Consider the following 27,273-nt stretch of genomic DNA (forward strand, 5'->3'; position numbering starts at 1 on the left):
CCATCTATATTCATCTTTTTGATTATTTGTGGGCAACAGTTTTGAACTAAGCTAGTTAGTATGTTCATGAATAAGTTAAAAGCATTATCGTTGTTATTACAATTATATTCTCTGTCCCACTCAACTTCTGATAATTTTTGCCTTAACTTTGTAATGTTGTCAGGATATAATAATCTGATCCTCTTAATGTGTTCAGGTTGCTGAGTAGGATAGTTTTCACAGTTGACCATTAGCCATAGGCTGTCATGGTCAGATAAAACTGGATTTATCACTCTGTACTGACACTCATCTTTTGTCAAATTGGAGATTATGTTATCTAGGCAGGCATCTAATCTGGTTGGCTTGTTATTCATACGGTACAAGATGTTAGATCTTAACATGTTTTGAAAGTGGGTGGCAGTTGGTGTTTTTAGTCATATGTCTATATTAATGTCACCAATGTATGCTATCTTGTGGTGTCTGTATTTTACCAGCAGGTACTTATTTAAAGTCTCCATTTGGTCAATAAACTGATGAATATCAGAGCCAGGAGTGGAATATCAGAGCCAGGAGTGCAATAAATAGAGATGATCACTAATTTAAGTTTGGGAATCAATAATGCAGCAATTTCAAAAAGTTGCTCTTTGCAAAAATGATCGACTTTTTGTGCTACATATTCAATGTTAGAGTTTCTCTTTATAAAAATAGCGACTCCTCCATGACTACTTTTGGTTCTACACATCAATTTCATCTATTTTGTTTTTGATTAACTGTATATTTAGGTGCATAATTAAAGTTCTGTTTTTGAAAAGGATAGGCAAAGAATTAGATGCTTCTATATTTACAGTTTTTGTGGCACTGGCTGGGGGATGATAGTCCATAAAAAATCTTCACTGCAGCTACTCACATTCTTACTGCTGGTAGATAAGCAAGTGGCAGCTCTATCGTTCCTCGTGGTTGTTGATGTGGCTGCTGCCGCAGTTCTAGCTGGTGCAATGCTGTTGTCCTCAGTTGAAGTATTTGTATTCATATAATTAACAAGCCACTTGTACACCACTTTCTTAAAAATTTTAGAGAATGATAGAGAAAAGTGAAACTGGCTTGAAATTTGATGGTATTTCCTTATCCCCTTTTTATACAGAGGATACTTCAATATTTTTTAGACAACTGGAAAAATATGCTAATGAGTAGCAAATGTGGGAATGTTTTGAAACAGCTAAATGTGTGTGGAAAATGGATATACGTTCCCCCTTCTCTGACCAACTCCTCCTCCTGCCTCTCTCAGTCCATATCCACCTCCCCCCCCCCCCCTACTATATTTATTTCCCCCTCCCTTCCGTCCATCTCTTCCCCCCACCCCCCAGTCTCTGTTATTGAGCCTTGTTTATTGTCACTGCCAAAGAATCGTTGACCACTTAAAATGAATGGGTAAATTGGTTGGGATCGTTGATATATGGCATATGAGAGACTGCTCCTACTGCTGGATCTGTGAAGACAGGAGCTTCACATTTAAATCATGCAAACACATAGAATTACGAAGTTTTCGACAATTCAGATTCTATAATAGTATTCTAATTATTAGCTTCTACACCATAAATACATCTTCTCTGCTTTCTGTGTAAACAGATTGTGAGGAGGAAAATAAAACAGCACAAAGTTGTGTATACAATTTTTGTTTAAAAATTATATATAAGGACAAAGAATATGTGAGGAACATAAGGACAAAGAATATATATAGGAAAAATAATTTGTCTAATGGTTTAAATGCCTTGCTAAACTACTGCAAGTTCCTAACGTTTATTTGAGTATTGGGTAAAAATTTGAAGTAAATTGTTCAAGAACTCGAGGATTTCTGGTAACAACATTGGACATCGGCTTGTCTTTTTATAGAAGTACAGATTTTAAATATAGATTTGTACACCAAATATACTAATGTATATGTCGATCCGCAGGTTTGTTAGAGCACCTTGCAAAATTTTTACACAACTCGGCCAAGCAATTTTTGTGACTAACATTAAATAATAACTTGTCTTTATACATTAGTACAAACAAATGAGAGGTTATGCAAATAATCTGAAATGAAACTAAACACATCTTCATTAAATTTTGTTGATATTTATCAATGTTTTATCACATCATTGAAGTTTTAAAAATTTTATGGCAGACAATGTCTGGAGCAGTGGTCATATTCATCATACATAAATTACTTAGGCAGACTGATCTTAGGTATTGTAGGGCATAATTCACTGTAACTTACAATCCACTCTTACCAATAAGAAGTATGAAGAGTTTGCTGAAGAGGTTCACTTTGCTACACAGAACTGTCACCAGCATATCATTCACTATTAAAGCTATCTGCACCACTTCTTGCTTGGTTCTACTAGGTTTCTTCTTCAGTATGTTCCATATTATCTTTATTTTGCTGTCTGGTGTGGCTATCCTGTCCTCACAATTCATTTGCTTCAACAGTAGATTGGCATACTAGCCTCCAATGTATCATTCATACCAATCTTTCACTGAACCACTGACCCACACAATCACCTGATCTCACTCTTTCAACTGGCTCAGACTTGAGCTTAAATTTTGACAATGAAAAGTTTATATTTGTGGTTAGTGCATTTTTCTGGGAAAGAGTGAAACTAGAATACCCCATTTAAAAAATTGTGATTCATTGAATTATGAGGGCACATAGCACATTTGAAGTGTGATCAAAAAGTAACGGGAATTCTTTTTCATAAGTTTGTGGGCTTTATACATACAACTTTCAATTTTTTTAACTTCTTGGTACATCTGTTCCTGATGTATGCTTCCACTTTTGCTGTTTAGAATATTTAGTTTATTGTTGATGGTCTGAAAAGTTATAGATATTTTCCAGTGCTCAGTGAATTTCTACTTCCAAAAAAGAAGGGTCAAAGAATTTGCATTAAATTTTGCTTAAAAAATGAAATAAAGTGCAGCACCACATTAAAAATGTTAACTGTGGCTTTTCATAAATCAATGATTAAGACAAGAATTTACGAGTGGTATAAATGTTTCAAAGTGTATCGAGAAGATTTAAGATGAAGAGCGTCCAAGAGACCTTTGCACATCAATTACTGATGACAACACAGAATATGTAAAGAAAATGGTTCTGGAGAATCACTGAATAACCATCAGAGAGATTGCTGGTAATGTCAGCTTAGCTTTCATTTTCTCCCAAACAATTCTTTTGGTTATTTTGGGCATGAAAATTTTAGCAGGAAGGTTTGTTTCAAAACTAGAATTTTGACCAGAAGCAAAGTCGCGTAGAAATCACTCAGGAATTGCTGAATGAAGTCAACAACAATCCAGAAATTCTAAAGGAGGTTGGTTACAACAGGCGATGAATCATGGGTATAAGGGTATGACGCCGAAAATAAGGCCCAATTGTCCCTGTAGAAACTGCCTGAAGAGCAATGACAAAAAAAAAAAAAAAAAAAAAAAAAAAAAAAAAAAAAAAAAATATATATATATATATATATATATATTGTCTAAGTTTGATCACACGTGAATGTGGTTCTCCCTGTTTTCTTTGTTAACCATAGGCCAAGGCATCATGAGTTCCTGCATTACACTCGTACAGTCCATAAAGCATACTACCTGGAAGTTATGCGCTGTTCGTACAAAGCAATTTGAAGAAAACTACCAGAATTGTAACAAAACCATCATAGAAATGCTCACACCTCGATGCTTGTTCAAGATTTTTTGGGAAGAAACAAAACCGTTATGTTGCCTCAGCCACCATATTTGCCAGACATGCCTGCTTCCCCCCCTCCCTCCCTAGACTTCTATTCCTGAGGCTCAAGAGAACCATGGAAGGACATCATTTTAGCACCACTGATAAGATAAAAGCAGAATTGCTGAAGGAGCTGAACATCATAAGTGAGTTCCAAAAGTGCTTCCAAGATGGGCACAAGTGCATTATATATGAGGAGTACAAAGTTGATGTTGATGAAGATTCCTTAAGAAAAACAAAAATTCCCCATTACTTTTTGATCGCATCTCATATGCTTTTTTTGGGATCCATAGGGTTTTTAACGCACTGATGACATGTTTTCATGGATTCCTTTGATGGATTTTATAAATAAACTGACAACTGAAATACGTAAATATATTTATGTAATTGTCAGAAATTTTTTTTATTGTTATATCTGAAAATACAATTTCAAAATTTTTCATACAAGGGGATTTCAATATTTAAGTTACACACTGTTATGGTAGGCCACTTAACTTTTATTGAATGCTGCAACACACTTCAAAGTGGCACAGATACATGACACTTTTTCAACAATCACCAAGCCTCTGTAGACACCATTTGGAACATTTTACCAATTGTGCAATTAATTGATGGTAAAAATCTTTTCTTTGGTCACAGAGCCTTTCAAGAACTTCTGTGTGAACATCCCCATTGTTGGAAAATCTCTTTCACCTACAACTGCTGGAAGTAAATTCCTCAGCCACCTATATCTGTGGTCGATGTTGATGGCCTTATCTGTGGTCGATGTTGATGGCCTTCCTTCCTGTGTGGCCTGGGTCAAACTGTTGATGCAATTTTGCTGTAGCTTAATGCCACAATGATTTCATACATATACTGCCGTAATTTCATCGTGAATGTGTGCAATTCACGCATTTTGCACACAATATTCATACCCTATCATGTACTTCTTACTCTGGAGTACGTTTCCATTAAAGCACCATTTCACTCCCACACTTTAATGCGCCTGTCATCCAGACTACAATGCACCACTCTTTTTACATAATAATCTTAGCATGGGCAACATGTGAAACTTACTTTCTGAAGTCCCTACATGGTTTATTCTGTCTCCCTTTATTTTAAGGAATTGTGAAAAACAGTTCCTTTTGTGAAACAAAAATACAGTTTGCATTCAGTGAACTGCACAAATATGAAACCCTTTCATCCAGGCAACCCACATTTGAAATGCATTTTCCTAATTTTATTCATCATCTCGGGTAGATGCATGGCACGAATCATCCTTGCTGTTGCTGATGGCACAGGCATGGTGTTCTGGGACACTTCCTCACTGGAACTGTAGCATCCTCTTGTCACCCCCCCCCCCCCCCCCCCCACCACCACTGTTTTCTTCCTGCACTCTCCACTTTTCTTACTGCAATCTGTCTTGTGAATGGGTTGCCAAATACATTGAAAAATGTACTAGTGTGTTGCAGTGAAGAAATAAACAGTAACTTATTCCATAGCATAGGTTATATTGGCATATTACATCATATTCTAAACACATTATAGTTCAAAATTACTAAAAACAACCAGAAATTGCCTTTATTTCTCAAAGTCATGATAACACAGTGAAACTGTTTTCTTCAATCAGATGCTGAATTCTATTGGGAGCCAGCAGAAGTGGAAATGAGTGATGCACAGAAAACAGATGGTGAAACACTGAAGTCAAATTGCTTTAATTAGAAAAATGAAAGTTGGATGTAGCATAAGCACCGAGTGGGAGGGAGGGGGGGGGGGGGGGGGGGGGGGGGGGAGGCTCTGTCCCTGTGCCTCGCTTTCAAACCACTTTGGGTGAAATGTGACATCACATGCAAACAGCAGTGAACACAGTAACTCCAGACATTTTCGCAGATATATAGGACAAGTTTGATAATCATCTGGATGGCTGGTGGAGAGCACTCTGAACATTTGTGGAAGGTAAATGGAAACTTTGATCCTAAACGTAGCCATAGACAGTACCCAAAGGTGCTAAGTGCATGCATGTAAAATGTGGTGTCACCGCCAGACACCACACTTGCTAGGTGGTAGCTTTTAAATCGGCCGCAGTCCGGTAGTATACGTCGGACCCGCGTGTCGCCACTGTCAGTGATCGCAGACCGAGCGCCACCACACGGCAGGTCTAGAGAGACTTACTAGCACACGCCCCAGTTGTACAGACGACTTTGCCAGAAGGGGATCACTGACAATTACGCTCTCAATTGCCGAGATGATAGTTAGCCTAGCCTTCAGCTACATTTGCTACGACCTAGCAAGGCGCCGTATTCAATTGCTAATTAATATTATGAAGCATGTATCATCAAGAGCGATGTTCTACAATTATGGATTAAAGTTAAGTATTCCAGAAGCTACGTACTTTTCTTCATAGCATTCATTACGTATCCTGTTTCAGACCTCACGCCAGCCTGCGTGAGTTTAAGCGTGTGCCTTTCGGCTTCCTCTCAATTGTGTCTAGGCTGTCTTGTCTAGACACAACATAAAAGATATACCATTGCAAAATAGGATTATTTTGTTTCACATAAAAACATTTTAAGCCTAAGAGTGGAATTCAAAATTGTGTCAATGTTTTTCCCGCTTTATTGCCATTTTTCTGTGATTCTTACCCTAATTTAACAAAAATTAGTTTTTGTATGAAAATTTAACTGAATTAAGGTTTTTGAGCACTATGTGGGAAGGAGGAAGAAGAAGAAAAACATGTTACAAACTTCATATACATAATTATATTGTAGTAAACAACAACAAAACCAAACTGCCAGCAGATTGTACAAATACAAAAACATTTCACAATCAACAAAACACAAGTGTCTAAAATAAATAACATGTATCACTCTTCACAGAAGATACTGTTTATCTTTTGGGTACAGTTCATCTCTGAAGATGTATAGCAACAATACACGATTTTAGGAGTTTCCACATGAATGGTGTAATCTTCAATTAACATTTTAATTAATAAGTAAACATTTTCAACCATGCACTGACCGTACAAAACACATGACTAGATGTGACCAGTGATAGTATAACTGATGTCAACAGCCAAGTCTTCCAAGACTATTTTGCAGATTCTTTGTCTGTGTGTTCAGAGTTGTCTTTTTTTAAGAAATTACCAATCACTATTCCTAAAAACAATAAAGCTCCAACTTTTTGGTTAGAAACAAATTTTTTCTGACAATCTCTAACATTGTTAATGTCAAGTGTATAAATCTGAAAACAGGAGAAATTAATTAAAAGACTGATTTTAATGTAAACACAACTTAAATTCAATTCTGACAGTAAAAAGAAAACATTTACTCTGTTGATAAAGTACACACAGAAACTGCTCATGACATTAAATGAGATTAAAAATTGTAGTAGAAAAGATCAAAATTTTGTCACCAACCTGATGTGCAATGTGCATTATTGTACATGTAAGACCTAAGTAATAAGGCCATGTCTGTTCAGCTTGAAACCCTGATATGCCCAGACCTGTTGCCATTGCTATGGTGAAACCACACAACCAAGGCTTAGTACGTTCTCCAAACTTTATTGCAGTTGACTTTATACCCAACAATAAATCATCTGCTTTGTCCTGGAATAAAAGAAAGAATTTGTATTTCGGAAATATCAATGCCCAAGTGAAGAGTCAACAATGGCATCAAATACTTATCAGGTAACATGTAATAACAGAGCCATCTTACTGAAGTAATCTTGTCACGAACTTTACATTTCTTCAAATATTAATGGTCTATTATCATGCACCATTACAATGGGGAGTGAAAATTTCCCCTCACTCCTTAACATAAATATGACATCTTATACATATCTTCTGCAATCCAAATCACGCTCACATTGGCATTCATTAGTGCTGAAACAGTTCTTAAAGGACTATTAAACTGACAATTGTCACTAGCATTTGAATCTACGGCTTTAACAACATCAAGCATCACAGCTACTTCTACTAGATTAGTTAACATTATAATAGTAGAAAAATAAGGAACTTCACCCAATTTTTTGTCCTGTGCGTTGTTTCATTTGAACTGTTGTTAATGTTTAAATTGGTTGCTACAACATTCATACATATTAGTTTTCTTTCACAATGGATTCAATCACTAAAATGCTGTATGCTGTTTGTGAACTTACTAATACGGTGTGCATTCATCACCACTAATATTTTTTTAAGCAAACTCCAGAGGGCATTATAGTTTACTGAATCATAGTGTTTTAGTCACTTAACTTCATGGTATTCCCATTTCCTATCACCATTACAATTAAGAAACGTGATTTGCATACTACTGGCATATATGAAAAATTTAAATTTTCCAGTGTACTATCAAACTGTTAGAATGCAACTGCCATACAGATGTAAATGTCAGGGTAAAATTAAACAATGTAAAATCCAGAATGGAATAATGACAATATTATGAAAAGCATACAGTGGTACTTACCATATAGTGGGAACGTTGAGTCGCAGGCAGACACAAAAAAAGAATACTGCTTAAAAAGTAAGCTTTCAGCCAGAAAGCCTTTTTTTAATTAGGAAAAGCGCAAGCATGACTGTCAGATGTCTCATGTGCCCACACACACAAATGCACCACTCTCATGCAAAAACACTGTCTCTGGCTGCCGGGGCCAGACTGCAAACAGCTGCACATGATTGGAGAAGAGGTAATGAGGATGCTGGGAGGAGGAGGGATAGCAGGGTAGGGGTGTGGAATGGTGAAACACTGCTTGTGGTAGCATATAGGGACGAAATGAAGAGAGAGTAGGGCAGCCAGATGCAATGAGGAGGTTAGACAGAGGGCAGGGAGGGGGGAAGGGGGATTGCGGGAAACGAGAGAAGTGAAAAGACTGCATGTGTTGGTGGGATAGAGTGCTGCGTAGTGCTGGAACGGGAACAGAGAAGGGGCCAGATGGGTAAGGACAATGACTAATGAAGGTTGAGGCCAGGAGGGTTATGGGAACATAGGATATATTGCAGGGAGAGTTCCCACCTGTGCAATTCAGAAAAACTGGTGTTGGTAGGATGGATCCAGATGACACAGGCTGTGAAGTAGTCATTGAAATGAAGAACATTGTATTGTGCAGTGTGCACAGCAACAGCGTGGTCCAGCTGTTTCTTAGTCACAGTTTGTTGGTAGTCATTCATGCAGACAAACAGGCTTTAGATTGTCTTGCCCGTGTAGACTGCAGAACAGTGATTGCTGCTTAGCTTGTAGGTCACGTGACTAGTTTCACAGGTAGCCTTGCCTTTGATGGGATAGGTAACATTTGTGACTGGGCTGGAGTAAGTGGTGGTGGGAAGATGTATGGCACTGGTCTTGCATCTAGGTCTATTACAAGCATATGAGCCTTGAGTTATGGGGTTGGGAGCAGGGGTTGTGGAGGGTAAACTAGGATATTGCATAGGTTCAGTGGATGGTGGAATACCACTGTGGGAGGGGTAGGAAAGATAGTGGGAAGGACACTTCTCATTTCAGCGCACAACGAGACGTAGTCTAAACACTGGCAGAGAATGTAATTCATTTATTCCAGTCCTGGGTGGTGCTGAGTCACAAGGGGAATCCTCCTCTGTGACCGGACAATGGGACTCTGGGAGGTGGTAGGTGACTGGAGAGATAAGGCATGAGAGATCCGTTACAGTACAAGCTTTGGAGGGTAATTACTGTCTGTGAAGTCCTCAGAGAGACCCTTTGGTATATTTCGAGAGGGACTACTCATAACCACAGACACAACAACCATGGGCGGATAGGTTGCATGGACTTCTTGGTTTGGAATGCAGGGCAGCTGTCAAATTGGAGGTATTGCTGGTGATTGGTAGGTCTGATATGGACATAAGTAACAATGTAGCCATCTTTTTTGAGGTGAAGGTCAGCACTGAGGAAGGTGGCTTGTTGGGTTTAGGGGGATTAAATGAAGCAAATGGGGGAGAAGACGATGTTCTGGAGGAACGTGGATATGGTGCCCTCGCCCTCGATCCAGTTCATGAAGATTATATGAATGAACCTGAACCAGATGAAGGGCTTGAAGTTCTAGGTGATTAGGGAAGATACCTGTAAATGATCCATGAACAGGATGGCACAGGATGGTGCCATGCGGTGACCACTGCCATATCACAGATTTGTTTGTAGGTGATGCCTCCAAAGGAGAACATACAGTTCGTCACGGTGACCAGGAATGAGGTTGTATGTTTCGAATGTGTTGAGAGTTCGGAAATATAGTGTTCAATACTGGTAAATCCAAGGGCATTAGGGATGTTAGTGTAAAGGAAGGTGGCATTAACAGTGACATGCAGGGCGCCACGTGGTAAAGGAAGTCAGTAGAGGAAATGGTTAGTATCTTCCATATAGAAAGGCAGGTGCAGGTAATAGGCTCAATGTGTTGGTTTACGAGAGCAGTGATTCTCTCATCGGCGGCACAGTAATTGGCCATAATGGGGCATCCTGAGTGGATGGGTTTATGGACTTTAAGAAAAATGTTGAAGGTAGGAGTGTGGAGTGCAGGGAGCGATAAAGGTAAGAAGAGAGAGAGAGAGAGAGAGAGAGAGAGAGAGAGAGAGAGAGAGAGAGAGAGAGGTTTGGGGGGAGAGGTGGGCCTAGGATTTGAGGAGAGACTGGATATCCTGCTTGATTTCTGGAATGGGATCACTCTGGCAGGATTTGTAGCCACACAAATCAGACAGCTGGCAGAGCCCTTCTGCCAGGTAATCCTTGCAGTTCAAAACAACAGTTATGGAGCCTTAGTTAACAGATAGGATTATAAGGTGGTGATCAGTTTTAGATGGTGGATTATGGTTCTTTCTTTAGATGTAAAGGTTAGCTTGCATGTCAAGGGATTTGGGGGATGACGGTGAGACAAGGTTTGACGATAAATAATTCTGGAAAGATAAAGGGGGTGATATGAAGGCAGTGGTGGTGGATTACAGTTGGAGGGAGGAATCAACTGAATGAGGCTGGGTTCCACATCGGTCCTTGGTTGAGTCTGATTGGTAGGGTTGATGGTGAAAAAGTGTTTCCACTGCAGGGACTGGCAGAAGGAGAGAAGGTCTTCAACAGGTTCTGTATGATAGAATTTGGGAGTGGACCAAAATGTGAGGCATTTGGAAACAATGGATACTTCAGCGTAGCTATGGCTTTTGGAGAAAAGGATCACGACTGTTTTGCCCAGTCTGTTTAGGTTCTGGATTCTGTGTGGTGGTGGGAGATAATTTGTGAGGGTGGGGTAAAAGTAGTAGGTCTGGAAGGCAGGATTTGTCAGCTACGATGGGATGTAGTGGATGGTTTGTGGTTGTTTTAGAGTTGGTGGATAGTAGTAGTACACGGTGGAAGCAGGAAGTGAACAGGTTGGAGATTTATTTGATATGGCATTGTGCATGCTGTTCCAGTTCCTGGAGGGCACAAGTTTCAGTGTGAGAGATGGGATCTGGAATTTGCCATTGCACAGCAGGAGGATTTTGTGGAGGGAGAGGAGGTATTGCAAGAAGGTTTGAGCCTGACTGACATGGTTTTGGAGGACCATATCAGTGAGGGTTAAGGACTGGTGGAATCTGAACAAATGGACGTCACTGTGGAAGGAGGGATTGCAGCCGGAGATGGGTAATTTGATGGTAATGCCATTTTGGGGGGGGGGGATTCTATGAGCCAAGAAACAATGGAGGAACAGTATATGAAACTTGGCTCTTTACTGGCACAAAGGGAAGGATCAAGGATCCATGGTGGAAGATAAAAATGCGTAAGAATGCATAAATAACGTAGAAAAACATATGGGAAAATTTGCAAAAATGTGCTGGGGGAAAAAAAAAATCACATTAAGATCAGAAAAGATGTAGAATGGGGAAAGAAGAGGAAACCTGAAAGGGTAGGCTGATAGTAAATGACAAAAATGAACTGAAATTGACATGAAAACACAATGAGCTCAAGTTAATAATAAACAAAATGATATAATGTTGGTTGCAGGTCTGTGGGTGGATGTGTATGGAGAATGTGAACAGCTGATGTGACAAGACACATGTGGCCAATAAACAGCTGGACCACTCAGTTCCTGAGTATGCTGCCCAACACGACATTCTTCATTTCAATGACTGCTTTGCAGTCTGTGCCATATGTATCCTTCCTACAAACAGCAGCTTTTCTGAATTGCAATATATCCTATGTTCCTATAATTCTTCTGACCTCCACTTTGTTAGCCATTGTCCTTCACACACCTGTCATCCTCTTCCCTAGTCCATTCCAGCACTACACAACCTTCTATTCCACCAATGCACCCACACAGTCTTTCTATTTCTCTCTTTTTTGCTTCCACTCCCCTCATCTCTGTCTAACCTTCCAGCTGTACCAAGCTGCCCTACTCCCTCTCCACCTCCTCCTACATGTATGCACCAACAAGCAGCACTATACTGTCATCCACCACCACCACCACCCTGCTATCCCCCCCCCCCCTCCTCCTCCTCCCCACACTGCCATATAACCTGACTGCTTCTCCCATCATGTGCAGTTGCTTGCAGTCTCGTCTTGGCAGCCAGACACAGTGGTCATGTCTGAGAAAGGTGTGTGTGTGTGTGTGTGTGTGTGTGTGTGTGTGTGTGTGTGTGTGTGTGTTTAGCAGTCATTTTGTTGTGCCTGGGTGTGAAAACATTTCCACTATAAGGTGAGTACTGATTCTACCCTTTCCATAATATTGACATTAAGTATCAATGTAATTATATGTAAAGGAAAAATGAATAAAAAACTAAAATTATGAGACAGAACTGCTAGCCAGTATTTACTTTTTAGAACGCGGGGAAGGGGCCACAATAATTATCACTGCCAATAGAAATACATAAAAATGCAAGACTATCCCAGCTATCTGAACAATTAATTGGTTGCAGAGGTGGATAGATCAGCAAAAGTTAAAAAGGAATGAGAGATCAGTCACATGCTGAGATGAGAGGAAACCACTTGTAGTGAGGATGGGATTAGAAGAGGTACACACGTGTTCTTAGATGGGCACATCCTAAGCAGTCTGGCTTTTCTGGTTGGAGGACACTACAGCATCTACATCTTGACTCTGGTTGAGGATACATGTGTTTCTGACAAGTAATGAAGACAATGGCTATTGCTGATGTCAGTGCTGTGATTTAGAGGTATATTTGACCAACATTAATTGATAGAAGAAAAGACTGTATAACATGATTCGAGCAAAGCTATCCTGGACTGGTATACACAGTCAGTGACAGCAGAATCAACAATTTAAAGTGGACTCTAAACCACAGTGTAATTAAGCTTTTTCCACAATTTAAATCATTGCAAGAGTTGAAAGAAACAGTGACAGGAAACATCCTAGGAACAACTAATGATTAAAGCCTGAATCTGCAAATTTGTGGTCTGACACTAGTACCATTACCCAAAAAGAAACATCTCATCTCACCAACTCCTGGTCTGTACAGCCACATGCACTATACCAAGGAAAAAACACTGTGTTACAAAATATCAAATAGATTGATGATGATGATGATGATGATATGATTGGTGTGGGTGCATGACAGCAATGTGTTTAGTGCCCATATTAAAAATAGTGCCCATATTAAAAAATAGTACAAGACAAGTGTGGATAATGTGCAAAATTATTAAAAACCAGTTGCAGCTAACAAACTACTGTTGTGAGGCTGGAGGTGGAACAAAAGACAGAAGTCAACAAAGAACACTGGAGAGGATGTTTAACTACTGACTTGATAGTACTAATAGGTGTGACAAGACAGTCCGACTTAAAACACTACCTTGAGGGACACCGTTCGCCTGCTCAAAGCAATCAGGGAGGATATCACCAACCTCACATCTAAATTGTATGGTTACAGAAACGTCCACATAAGAATGGAAAGACATCCTCAAAAATCCCATGCATGGAGCTGCCCAAGGGTAAGAAGCTTCCAAATATTACTGTAGCAGGGTGTATACGTGGGCAAGGAAAAAAAAATTCCCGGAGTTTTCCCGGTTGAAAATGCACTTTCTCCCAGATGAAAATACACTTTTTCCTTGTTAAATGACAGTATACTTTTCCTCAGCACTGTAAAACTTATCAATCATTGGAATGTTTATGGTTTTCTAAACAGACGTAGAATTTACTGGCACTTTAGAAAACGAAACCCAGGGGGAAAAAAACACTTTTGAGAATATCTTTGATGTGCAGCAACATGTACGCTGCATTTCTTCATTTTACGGAGGTATAAATTCAAATTCCACCAAACACTTCACTTCATGTTACTTTCCGAAGCAATGAAATCGAGATTGCGATGCGCTTTTGTAAGCCAGTCATGTCACGTGATCTCGACAGCTGATGACAGTACAAGACACGTAGTGTAGTCAACCAATAGCAAGATCACTCTTAAGTAGCGCGAACACACAAAAAGAAAAGTTAATGGTTTAAATTAGTACACATAGTTTTGATAGAAGAATAACAAGGCTTTCACAAATAATATTGGTCTCTAAGATTAATAAGCTGCAAGAGAAGCTAAGCTTCCACATATAATGCTGATCATTTTGCGCATGTTAAACTTTAAGATACATGACACAAATGTGCCAGTAAAATTTTTAATAACGACGTAAATGTCTGATCTTCTGAGCTCTAAATTATTCTAGATGGTCGTCCTCAAGGAGTTAATTTTTACATGAGAGTCAAACGCCCTGTGGTTTAAGAAATTCATCGTACATTCTCGCACATAGTTCATCTTGCGTAAAAGGAAATTTACTTTGAAAGTAACACTTTTCAAACCATCATTCGCAATATTTTCCTGTGACCTGTTAGAAACTGGTTCGTTTCAGCAGTTGCCAGAGAGCGCCAGATAACAGGCGTCACCGCGCCAGCGCAGCTACGATGACGCAGGAAGCCCGTATGTTCGTACGTGCGATCTTGCATTATGTCATAAAAGAAACAAGACATCAAAGGATACTTCAGGAGCATTGTAATTTCATGAACCACACTAAAATGCGTAATTTGGCTTAAAGTGCACAATCGTATGTCCAGATTAGGATGTAAATTTTCTAGAGTACCAGTACTGTATTATATCACGTTTGGTTCTTTATTATGGCATAATGTCATACGAGCTAGAAGATGGAAAACGTGCACTTGAAATGCAGTGAATAGTTGAAACTAGCCAACAGCGTGAGATTAAACACTTCGTTTAAAATAAACTGACTTCTGAGCGCAAAATATTAATAAAAGCCCAATCTCTTTAGCAAACCGACAAAAATAACTTCATTGTTCTGCAAGGTGATTAATGCATTCTAGGAAAGTGTGGCTCCTCTATAAATGAGACAAAGTACAGAACTCTTATATGACCCATTCCTGAGTACTTTTTGAGCATTTAAGACCCCCATTCCAGGTCAACTTAAATGCAACACTGATGCAATTCAAAGATGAGCTGCTAAATTTGTGACTGTTAAGTTCAATCAACAAGTAAGTACTACATAAACACTCCGTAACTCAAGTGGGAATACCTGAAGGAAGAATTTTTTCGTGAAACACAACTGAGAAAGTTTAGAGAACTTACATTTGTGACAAAGCATAAAGTCCACGAACACAGGGTAAGGAAAATACTGTCTTGTTCCATTTGCGAGAGGAACATGTAAATGAATGACTGACAACCTTCTAGTGGCTTGAGGAATAGGTATGTAAATAATACTGTGCTACTTACTAACTTATCAAGATTTCATTCACTTCCCACTATCTTTATAAACACTATATCTTGAGGTTCCATTACACGTTGTTTAAGCTACACCAGGATTTCACCTTTTTTCAACATCAGTACTGTAGTGCCTCGAGAATTTTGTAGAAAATTCTACAGACACTTTTATTTTCACCGTCTTGAACACATGTTATTTCAGAGATAAGGGTGGTAAAGTAGAACTATGTCTATTGCCCCACAACTGTGTGTGTACAGGACGGACGTGTATCGGACGGGCGATCGGCGCGAGCAGGTAGTCAACGAGCCCGCCTGAGAAGTTACACATGCCACTTATGGAGTAAATGCATCATACTCTGTGAAATTAAAAAGCATTGTTGGTATAAACATTTGAAGTTTGTTGAAGAAGAGACTTATTCATTCTCTCACTTACTCTCATAAAGCACAGAGTTATCGTGTTAAACTTTGAGTTAATTATAGACAGTATTTATAAAAAAATGATCGTGATGGTTTTTTCACGAACTCACGAAAAATGATGCCTATACGTGAAAACTGCACTTATTCCTTCATTCACGTACTCTCACGTAAGGTCCTGCTGCATGCCTTGCCAGAATAATGAACTTTTTTTTTTTTTGGAATTTACGAGTGGTTATTACACCAACTCGTTTATATGATTGATTAAATGTGTTTCTCAATCTCAAGAGACAAGTACGATATAATGAGAAATGAGTGAAATATATCATTATATACGTTGACATTGAAGTTCTTATACGTGATCATCCGATTACAGAAATAACAAGGTATTATTTAACTGCCAGAGCGTGGTGACCAAAGTGAGCAGGACACGAAGAGGAGGAATTCTTTTGAAGAAGATTGAAATAAGAAAAAGTTAAGAGTTGCCATAGCAACCCATAACAACAAAATGAAGAAATTGGTCAGCAAGATCCGATCAAGGAGATTTGGCTGTGGGAAGAAAAATCCTCATACACGCAGTAACCAGTCGACGCCAACCCAGTAACCAGCTGACGCCGACGCAGTGAGACCCCATTGTTGCTGGTTGCCACTAGAGTTTCTGACTTCACACCTGCTGACTCCAACGCCGCGACTAACGTGTGACGCTACCAGCGCCCATGTAGTTCACTGATGCCGTTCTTATACTTCACCGATGCAGCCTAAAATCTTATGACGGGTGAGCTCAAAATAAAAACTATTTGAATGTGAGCTAAGGTGGTTATTATTTATAGAGGTGATTTTTTTTTTTAACGCTAACAAGACCTAGAAGCAAGATGAGTAGGAATCAAGAGCAACAATTAGCAGAACCGGTCACAGCTATCAGGGTGACTAGGGAAACGCCGGACTGGTCTGAATTAGTACATTTAATTAAAGCACAAAACACTTCTTTGAAAGATGACCTGAGTGTGAATTTAAGCCTTAAGTTAGATTCAGCGAATACCCAATTAAATAGTAAATTATATGCTTAGAGTGAAAGTTTAAGTCTGCTAAGGACGGAATTTGATACTCTAACAAAATCGAGAATCTGAAAGTAGATTTAAAGAGTTAACTATCCAGTTCTTTAAATACTCATGTAAATCAATTATTTACTGAATTTAACCAAAGATAGGAGGAGGAATTACATAATTTGATCAAGAAACTAGAATTTGACATTGAAGACAAGTGTAGTAGTGCACAGTCAGAGTTTAATGAAAAATTAGGATCATTTCAAAATGGTTGTAATGTTACATTCGACACAGTGGAACAAAGGTTGCATACTTCAAATGATTCCATTGAATGACAAGATGAACTGTTCCCTATTGTCCAATTGCAAACTACAGGGATCAAAACTCATGTAGAGAGATTTTAAAGAAAAACTAGCAACCTCAGACACTATGAATATAAGCAGTCTGGAGGAACACGTAGTGGAATTCATCAACTGGAAACTGGCCGAGAGGGTAAACACAGATAACATTCCACCACGTTTAGCGTCGGAACTCGATGATGCTAACAAGGTTGTAGATGATTCGTGGAAAGAATTCAAACTTGTCCAGGATGGATTAGAACATCAAATAATTTTTCCTAATGTGGTGTTACGTAGTAAAGGCGTGATTGTTTCATTGTGGGGAGACCTTGACATAAAATTTAACGAAAAGTACTGGTATGCACTTGCTCAAGTGAGGTTAATATCGGATCCATGGCATACGGGCAGAGTCACATCTGTTCCCCAGGGATGTTAACATTCTGTGTTAATGGGCGGAGTGATGACCGTTGGATCCTGAGTTGGGTTCTGTCTTACTTCCTAATTCGTTTTCCCGCACCGAATTCTCTTCAAGTATTATACTATTCTATATTCTGTGCTCATCCTAGTATACTGTCATACAGTTTAATACTTGTCTTGACAGGGCAGACAATCAAGTGTTGCAGCAAATCACTGATGTCAAGGTCATACTACTCCTTGTGGAGGTAGCCGTATGTGATCTTGTCATTATACTGTCTTACTTGGTTTACGTGTGCTATAATTCCCCATTGTATATTCACCGCGATGAATTGGGTTGTTATATCGAGTCAAGATTGAAGCATTAGGTAATATATCGTAATATATCATAATATATGAATGGGCAGCATGCTCTGCTCTAGTCTGGATGTAAAAATGATGTGGATGATACGATATGGGATGTAGTGATATAATACATAATGTGATATTATATATATAATTTCTATTTATGATGATATGACACATACTATGATATGATACATAGTTTTCTACTTATTATGGAATAATTTATACCTTTTGCAAAATGTGATATTAATGGGGAGGAGGGTTTGTATCAATTTTGAAAGGGGGTGGGTAGTGTAGGTACACACACACACACACACACACACACACACACACAAGTGTGACTGATTCTTCACTCCATAGGAGTTGCTAAGATCTTTCTTCAGGGACTTCAAAGGTGAAGGTGAGAATGTCCGTTCTGCAGGAGACGTTTAACATCATACCACCTCCTGCTTCTCACTCAAGTATCAGCATGAAGTGAGGATCCTGGGGAAGGGGGGTGGGATGGGTTTCCTGTCTTTGGGGCTATCTTCTTTCTCTTCTTCGATCTTAGCAACCATTTCTATTTTTTCCTTTATTACTTCTCTTTTGAGTACAAGTCTATCTTTCCCTCTGTCAATATGCACACACTTCTATCGCTGCAGTCCTCCTCACTTTCCGTGGTTTTCTATAACCTTTAACTTATTTTACATAAGCTGGGCAAAGAATCAGGCTACATGACTACCCATACACATACACACAGTGAAATACAAATACGCAAACAGAGGGATATAGTTTAAGATAATGTAAGAACCGTCATCTGTTGGAGGGGGAAAATTGTGCACATAGCAATAGGTATACAAACATGGTCATGTGAGTTGACGGTTCCACATTACATAAAGTTATGTATGGAGGAGTATTCATGGTCATGTACAAGGATATTCATGCAGGTAAGAGCTGAGAGTATTTATGTTTATGATGACAGTATTATACTTCATGGTAGATGTACATTGGTTACAGAGTATAAGGAGTAACATCTTGTGAATCGTTATGCTACAGTGTATACTTAAATGGACAGAATTGGTGCCTGTTTAATGACTATTCTGACGAATTGTAGGATAATGGTATAGGTATAAGCAGAGCATAAGTAGAAATCTATATAAACACACACACACACACACACACACACACACACACACACACACACACACACTAAATAATATTCCCAAGTATGGTGTCTATTGAAAAGTTAGGACTGCAAGAGAAATGGAGGACACAAAAAGGGTTAAAGGAAGTATTGTGAAGTGAGTGTGATGGATAAAGCAGGATATTAAATTTTCCGGGTAGTTTTGAAACAGAGTGTACATAAATTCAGGCAATGGACGAGGAAGCCTACACATGAAGGATAAGGAAACTGCACCCAGAGTTGACTGGATGCATATGGGCAGGCAGGCAAACCAATGAAGGCTAACCTATACTGTGCAGGCAGGGGCACCAAGAAGGGGATTGACGTGTACCTTAGTGTACTAGGAATTTGTTTAAAGGGGCATACCTACCAAAACAGAAGGATGTAGTGCATTCATAGTGTCTACCATTGGGTAAGAAGGAAGAGGGCAGTATTGTGACAAAAGCCACACAATTTGTAGAGATTATTCTGGTAAGATTGAATTCTTGTTCCCACTCGCAGTGTTATGTTTGTGTGAAGACACATGTGTTGAGAAGAACACCTTTATTTAACCAGGGTTCCTCCAGACTGTAATAAATAGTGAATAAATACATACTTGGAGAAAGTAGTATGCAAAGTAAGAGCAAATAGCAACATGTGCTTGGGTAATGAACACTCAGAGTTCACGACTGGAAAGGGAACAGAGAAATCGTTGTCCTTACATAGTTTAAATTAATCCAAAGGTACATGATGTATTAAGTAATCAAGTGTTAAAAGGAAAACTGTTATAACCATGAAGTAACATTATATAAATACGATAATACTGTACATAATGAACATGTATAAAATATCATGTGTTCGAGCTAAGGAGGGGGATATGAAGTGCCTCGAGAGTTTCAGAGAAAATTCTAGAGACACTTGTATTTTCACCGTCTCGAACACATGTTATTTTAGAGATAAGGGTGGTAAAGTAGAACTATGTCTACTGCCCCACAATTATGTGTGTACAGGACGGATGTGTATCGGATGGGCAATCGGTGCGAGCAGGTAGTCAACGAGCCCGCCTGAGAAGTTAAATGTACCACTGATGGAGTCAATGCATCACACTCTGTGAAATTAAAAAAACATTGTTGGTATAAACATTTGAAGGTTGTTGAAAGAAGAGACTATTATTCACTCTCTCACTGCCGTAAAGTCGTGACTGTTGTCTTGTTAAGCTTGAAAAGATTTATAAATTGTATGTATTGAAAGATGATTGTAATAGAGTCATAGAGTCTGTCGGTCCGGAAGGTGTTGATCTTACGAGAAATGTTTAGTGTATGAAAACTTCTACGTGTTATGAAAATACAGTGTTCAAAGCAATCTCGAGTGTATAGAGTTATTTTAAAGTATACAAAATTCCTCCAGAATAGCATCTATTCTTCGGAGAAGAAGCTGAGCAGATCAGTGAAGCAGCTGCAAGTAAGTTCGACAACCAAAAGGGGAGTGTGAGTCTTGCACATTAGTACCACACCGCCACCCCTAATCACCACGGCCACCAGAGTACTTGTAAATCATGACCGTACACAAGTGCAAGAAAAACAGATTTATGAGAAGATGAGAGCAGTAGATCTCCATTCACATCACAAAGGAAATCAGGACGATGAGAACAAAAATGAAAGAAATATTCAGATCATACCTGGTGTGCATAAATTGTATCATATATGATAGTCCAGCATATACCAGCACAGTACAAAGGCAAGACAACTGGCCAGGAACATGAGCCGTGCACTGCACTCCAACCCAACAAGGCACCCCAGTTAAAGGTTGCTCCCAGCACAAGCTGTGGCCAGTGTGTGATACGTTTTGCCAATGGATACATGGCAACCAAACCTGTAACATGTTATGTTTGCAAACATTAAAAAAAAAAAAAAAAAAAAACATGACAATAATTATGATAAGACCAGAAAGTTTACTATAAAAAAACTTAAGTAATTACTATTATCTATTGTTCAGCTAAACATGAGGATTCACTATCTACAACTGACCATTCTTAGTAACTGGCTACAGTTCAAACTTTTTCTGTCTTCTTTTTTCTTTTCTATAATTTCTGTATCTGTTATAGCAACATCACAATAAAATATACACCGTTCACTGGGTATAGCACTGAAACTGAATGAAAAAAACATAACCTATAGTATCTACAACTTTTATGGTGGATTCACTGCATTTGATGGCCAATGATTTCAGCCTATATGTAGTTATCTTACTGCATAATCAAGGGATAGTATTAATTATTTTTCCAATATTTGGTTGTCTCCAGGTCAATCCTGCTTTAGGTCACTTTTTCTTTGCACTCCGCATTTAATTTTCCCTACTGTGATATTTTTTGTGTATTTCGGATGACAAGGTGAAAGCTTATTTGTATTAGAGGTTCGTAGTATAGTATTTGCTTATTATCCTGACTACTCCAGTGAATTAGATGGAATTCCCCACCTGGTGAACAACGCTGTTCTACATTCAGTAATCCCCCCCCGTTCCGACTTCAGTTAAAATTTACACTCCTCTGTAAAAAAAAAAGTATGTATTTACATAGATATAAAATTTCTCTTCATAAATATGTACTATTCCACTGTGGGCAGATGTGTGCCACATGTAGCGGATGCAGTGGAAATTGATAATATTTTTACTTCTTAACTGCCCACCTGGCTTATTAAACTGTCTTGATTCATTCACACACAATCTTCCACTAGTTATATAATGAACAAAAGCTTTCAGAGACATGGAATAAGTGAAATCATACATTAACTGGTAGAAAGCCGACTAGAACATAAAACACTTTTCTGAAAGCCATATGCCTATGGGACAATTATTTTCACCTCAAGTGCTGTAGCTGTCAATTGACAGTCAATCCTAAATTCACTATTATTATAAACCACGAAACTATTAGGGAGTGTAAGTAATGGCAGAAGATACGTGTAAAAATCTCAAGGTCCTTTAAGAGGCTTCTGTACAATGCTCAGGTAACTTCACATAATGTTCTTCTGCAGAATTCCTTAGTCTAAATACATTTGTGACTTTGGCTGCAATGCCATAGGACTGTACTCTAGGAAAGTATGCAAATTATGATTGCGATCTTTCATATAGGTCAATGCAAATACACTGAGTGAGATTTCTAAGTGCGGAGAAGGCAGAACTGAGCTTTTTGGTTAACTTCCCCACATGTTGTTGTCACCTCTGTCATGCAAATAGATACCTACAAATTTCAGAGATAGAGTTTCATTTAGTGTGTATTCCTTCTCCATTGTTCTCTACTTCTGATAGATGTAACAATATGAATCAAGGTACAAGAACAGATTGCCACTCTCACATAGAGGAGGCATTTAACAGTAGATCGGCACACTTAAAAGTAATCCATGCCATTGGACAAAGTCTTCCTACAGACTTAGAATTAAGCTGTTTGCTATGAACTAACTGCAAATATTTTCTACTAATATCCTTTCCATTTGTTATACTTTTATCATCAGTAAACATTCAAACTTTCTGAGGAGTGCTGTAACATCTTTGGTAAACCAATATTATAGATCAAACATTGGAGCAAGGCATGTACTGAACCTTGAGGACACTAATGTTTCCCCATTCAGAATTCAGATTTTTAACTGTGGTATCTATCCTCAATGTGGAGCCCTTGATTCTATTCTTGAGATATTACTCCAACTAATGAGGGGCTGTCATTAACGCCACAATGTTGTAATTTTCCTGGAAGCATTTTATGATCTACACAATTTAAGGCATTGTAGGTCAGAGAACATGCTAACAATGTTATAGTTTAGTTTTACCAGAACTTGAGTTTGTGAGCTCATATGTTGTTCAATCCGTAGATAATACTTTATGTAAGACAAATTGAGCAGTTAAAAGATTAGTACTGGAAAAGTGAATCCATACTCTGCTATAAGCTAATACTCAAAAATGTTTGGGAACATGAAAAGAAGAAGAGATGGGTCTCCAATCAGAGACCACTTGCATCTCCACCTTTAGGCGTTATCATTGTACGGTTCAAACTCCCAGAAAACAACCCTTGATTCACCAACTGATTATAAAGGTAACTTTTGTTGAAATACCATAACAGAAAAAAAGGGTCTACTCTTTAGTGACCTATGATTTATGTGATCTCAGTAACGATAAAGTTCAAAAAATTGATGTACTGTGGATATGAAAGACCTATGCAAATATACTTAATGTTTTTGATTGTCTACTTGCACCTAGTTTTCATCTGTTGTTAGGGTAGAATTTACTGAATTTGGTTGCCAATTACTGAAATCTAAAATTGCACATCACTTTGTCATTAAAACATATAAATATAAGTGACTATATGAATGACACTTGCACGTTGTAATAAAACTGATTATGGTGAAAGTACTAACCTATCTTGGATCATATGAAGTGAACGATACAGCACTGAAGAAATAAAAACCAAAATTCCACTACTAAATAGCTATGTGAAAATGTTTGAATGTCAACGTTTATAAATACTTCATGCAATTACAATGGTAATTGTAGACTGCTCAAAAAAGATAGACAATTCGTTTTATTTTCTTTATGAAATGTATGTTCTTTGATACATGTTGTTAAGAGGTAAATCTTTGTTGTTTCTTGCAGCATCAAAATCCTTCCCTCCTGTATGTGCTAAGCATTAGTGACAGTCAGGAAGTTAGTTTCAATGCGGAGCAGGACATATCTCTAGAATCTGAGTGTCACATATCACGTGATAGTACAAGGTGCACAAGAGTCAGAGCTGTAAACGCTCCATGCTGGTGCCGCAATACTCTCATGTGCCACAGCTTGCGTTATCAAGTTCAAACTGTGTCTAGGATTTCCTCTAAGTCCCTACTGATAGTAATAAATTTTGTACGCAACATGGAATCCAAAATAAAAGAAAGGACTGTCAGTTCCATAATGCTACACGATTTACGTGTGGAAAACAGGATCATGTTTCAATTGTTTGTCAATCTAGTACGCCTAATAGCAAACAGCAATGTAAGGACATCAGAACTCTCTCTTCCAGTAATGCTCAGGTGAATCCAGTGGTTCCCAGCCCTAACTATGTCTACATGTTCTCCATGTTATTGGTAATTGGGCTGGAACATCCCCAATTAGATTCGGTTGCCCAGTGTATCCCTAGTGTCACAATCCACCACACATCAGTCAGTAGTTACACCGAGAGTAGTATCTGAACTCCTATCTTCCACCACAGGTGATGTGGCAGGTCCTGGACTCCAGCCCGCTGCCTCTGACCCACATAGTTGTGGTTGTGTAGACTCTGAAGGTGATTCTCCAGACAATGCTTGAATTGTGAATTTGTATCAATGTCAGATAGCAATGGTTCACACGGGGCCATCAATTTTGCAGTTAATGTGGTAAGCTCTGAGTGCAAACAGCAACTTGGTTGGAGTCTGTCCATGTGCTACAAAAGCCAGGTGCACATGGTTGTTGTTGTTGTTGTTGTTGCAATCTTCAGTCTAGAGACTGGTTTGATGCAGTTCTCCATGCTACTCTATCCTGTGCAAGCCCAGTACCTACTGCAACCTACATCCTTCTGAATCTTCTTAGTGTATTCATCTCTTGGTCTCCCTCTACAATTTTTAACTTCCATGCTGCCCTCCAATACTAAATTGGTGATCCCTTGATGCCTCAGAACATGTCCTACCAAGCGATCCCTTCTTGTCAAGTTGCACCACAAATTCCTCTTCTCCCCAATCCTATTCAGTACCTTCTCATTAGTTATGTGGTCTACCCATTTAATCTTCAGCATTCTTCTGTAGCACCACATTTCAAAAGCTTCTATTCTCTTCTTGTCTAAACTATTTATTGTTCATGTTTCACTTCCATACATGGCTACACTCCATACAAATACTTTCAGAAAAGACTTCCTGACACTTAAATCTATACTTGCTGTTAACAAACTTATTATCTTCAAAAACACTTTCCTTGCCATAGCCAGGCTACATTTTATATCCTCACTACTTCAACCATCAACAGTTATTTTGCTCCACAATTAGCAGTGTCTCATTTACTAATATAATTCCCTCAGTATCACCAGATTTAATTTTACTACAGTCCATTATACTCCTTTTGTTTTTGTTGATGTTCACCTTATATCCTCCTTTCAAGACACTGACCATCCTGTTCAACTGCTCTTCCAGGTCTTTTTCTGTCTCCAGCAGAATTACAATGTCATTGGTAAACCTCAAAGTTTTTATTTATTCTCCATGGATTTCAATTCCTACTCCAAAATTATCTTCATTTCCTTTGCTGCTTGCTCAGTATACAAATTGAATAACATTGGGGATAGACTACAACCTTGTCACACTCCCTTCTCTACACTACTTTCATGCCCCTCGACTCTTGCAATTGCCATCTGGTTTCTTCAAATTGTAAATAGCCTTTCGCTCCCTGCATTTTACCCCTGCCACCTTCAGAATTTGAAAGAGAATATTCCAATCTATATTGTCAAAAGCTGTCTCTAAGTATACAAATGTTAGAAACGTAGGTTTGTCTTCCCTTAATCTATCTTACTAAACTGATAGTGCGGTAATTTTCACACCTGTCAATACCTGCTTTGTTTGGGATTGGAATTATTATATTCTTCTTGAAGTCTGATGGTATTTCGTCTGTCTCATACATCTTGCTCGCCATATGGAAGAATTTTGTCATGACTGGCTCTCCCAAGGCTATCAGTAGCTCTAATGGAATGATGACTACTCCCAGGCCCTTGTTTTGACTTAGGTCTTTCAGTGCTCTGTCAAATTCTTCACACAGTATCATATCTCCCTTCTCATCTTCATCTATGTCCTCTTCCATAAAATTGCCCTCCCTTCTATAGACCATCTATACAATGGTTCCACCTTTCTGATTTCCCTTCTTTGCTTAGGATTGGTTTTCCATCGGAGCAGAAGTGGTTCTCTTTTCTCCAGAGGCCTCTAATTTTCCTGTAGGCAGCATCTATCTTATATCTAGTGATATATACTTTTACATCCTTACATTTGTCCTCTAGCCATTCCGGCTTAGCCATGTTGCACTTCCTGTCAGTTTCATTTTTTAGACGTTCGTATTTCCTTTTGCCTGCTTCATTTACTGCATTTTTATAGTTTCTCCTTTCATTGATTACATGAAATCTTTCTTTTGTTACCCAAGAATTTCTACTAGCCCTCGTCTTTTTATCTACTCAATCCTCTGCTGCCTTCACTATTTCACCTCTCAAAGCTACACATTCTTCTTCTACTGATTTCCTCTCCCCTGTTCTTATCAATGATTCTCTAACCCTCCCTCTGAAACTCCCTATAACCTCTGGTTCTTTCAGTTTATCCAGGTTGCATCTCCTTAAATCCCTACCTTTTTGCAGTTTCTTCAGTTTTAATCTACAGTTCATAACCAATAGATTGTGGTCAGAGTTCACATCTGCCCCTTCAAATATCTTACAATTTAAAACCTGGTTCCGAAATCTGTCTTACTGTTATATTATCTATCTGAAACCTTTCAGTGCCTCCAGGCCTCTTCCATGTATAAACCTTCTTTCACGATTCTTAAACCAAGTGTTAGCGATAGTTAAGTTATGTTCTGTGCAAAATACTAGCAGGTGGCTTCCTTTTTCATTCCTTCACCTCCATTCCATTTTCACCTACTAACAATTTCGTCTCCCTTCGCTGTCTGAATTATTTCTTCAATCTCTTCTTCATCTGCGGAGCTAATTGGCATATGTACTTGTACTACTGCAGTAGGTATGGGCTTTGTGTCTATCTTGGCTACAATAGTGCATTCACAATGCTGTTCGTAGTAGCTACCCGCGCTCCTGTTTTTTTTTTTTTTTTATTCATTATTAAACCTACTCCTGCATTACTCCTATTGGATATTGTATTTATAAACCTGTATTCACCTGACCAGAAGTTTTGTTCCTTCTGCCACTGAACTTCACTAATTCCTGGTATATCTAACTTTAATCTATCAATTTCCCTTTTAAGATTTTATAATCTGCCTGCCCGATTAAGGGATCTGATGTTCCCCGCTCCGATCCACAAAGGAATCTGTTTGTTTTATAGTGTTTGAATCATTTGATTCACGGAGCATTTTTGCTATGGACAATGTGCTTCAAGTATCTTCTAATGTACTCCCACAGCAATTTCAGAACCAAACTGCCAAACTTTGTGACAAATGTCCTGACACAT

General features: G+C 38.6%; 1 protein-coding gene across 1 annotated transcript in view; it reads right to left on the reverse strand.

Moving 5' to 3' along the window:
* Window positions 1-6,453: 6,453 nt before the first annotated feature.
* The window catches only part of LOC126412672 (4-hydroxybenzoate polyprenyltransferase, mitochondrial), a 124,236-nt gene continuing 103,416 nt past the window's right edge, over window positions 6,454-27,273 (reverse strand). The window contains exons 4-6 of the mRNA XM_050082377.1: window positions 20,751-20,944; window positions 7,125-7,313; window positions 6,454-6,949 (exon numbers count right to left, since the gene is read on the reverse strand). Coding sequence (XP_049938334.1) covers window positions 6,797-6,949; window positions 7,125-7,313; window positions 20,751-20,944 — 536 coding nt within the window. The 3' untranslated portion in view covers window positions 6,454-6,796. The remainder of the gene's footprint in view (window positions 6,950-7,124; window positions 7,314-20,750; window positions 20,945-27,273) is intronic.

Source organism: Schistocerca serialis, chromosome 7 (genome assembly GCF_023864345.2).
Source record: "Schistocerca serialis cubense isolate TAMUIC-IGC-003099 chromosome 7, iqSchSeri2.2, whole genome shotgun sequence".
NCBI lineage: Eukaryota > Metazoa > Arthropoda > Insecta > Orthoptera > Acrididae > Schistocerca > Schistocerca serialis.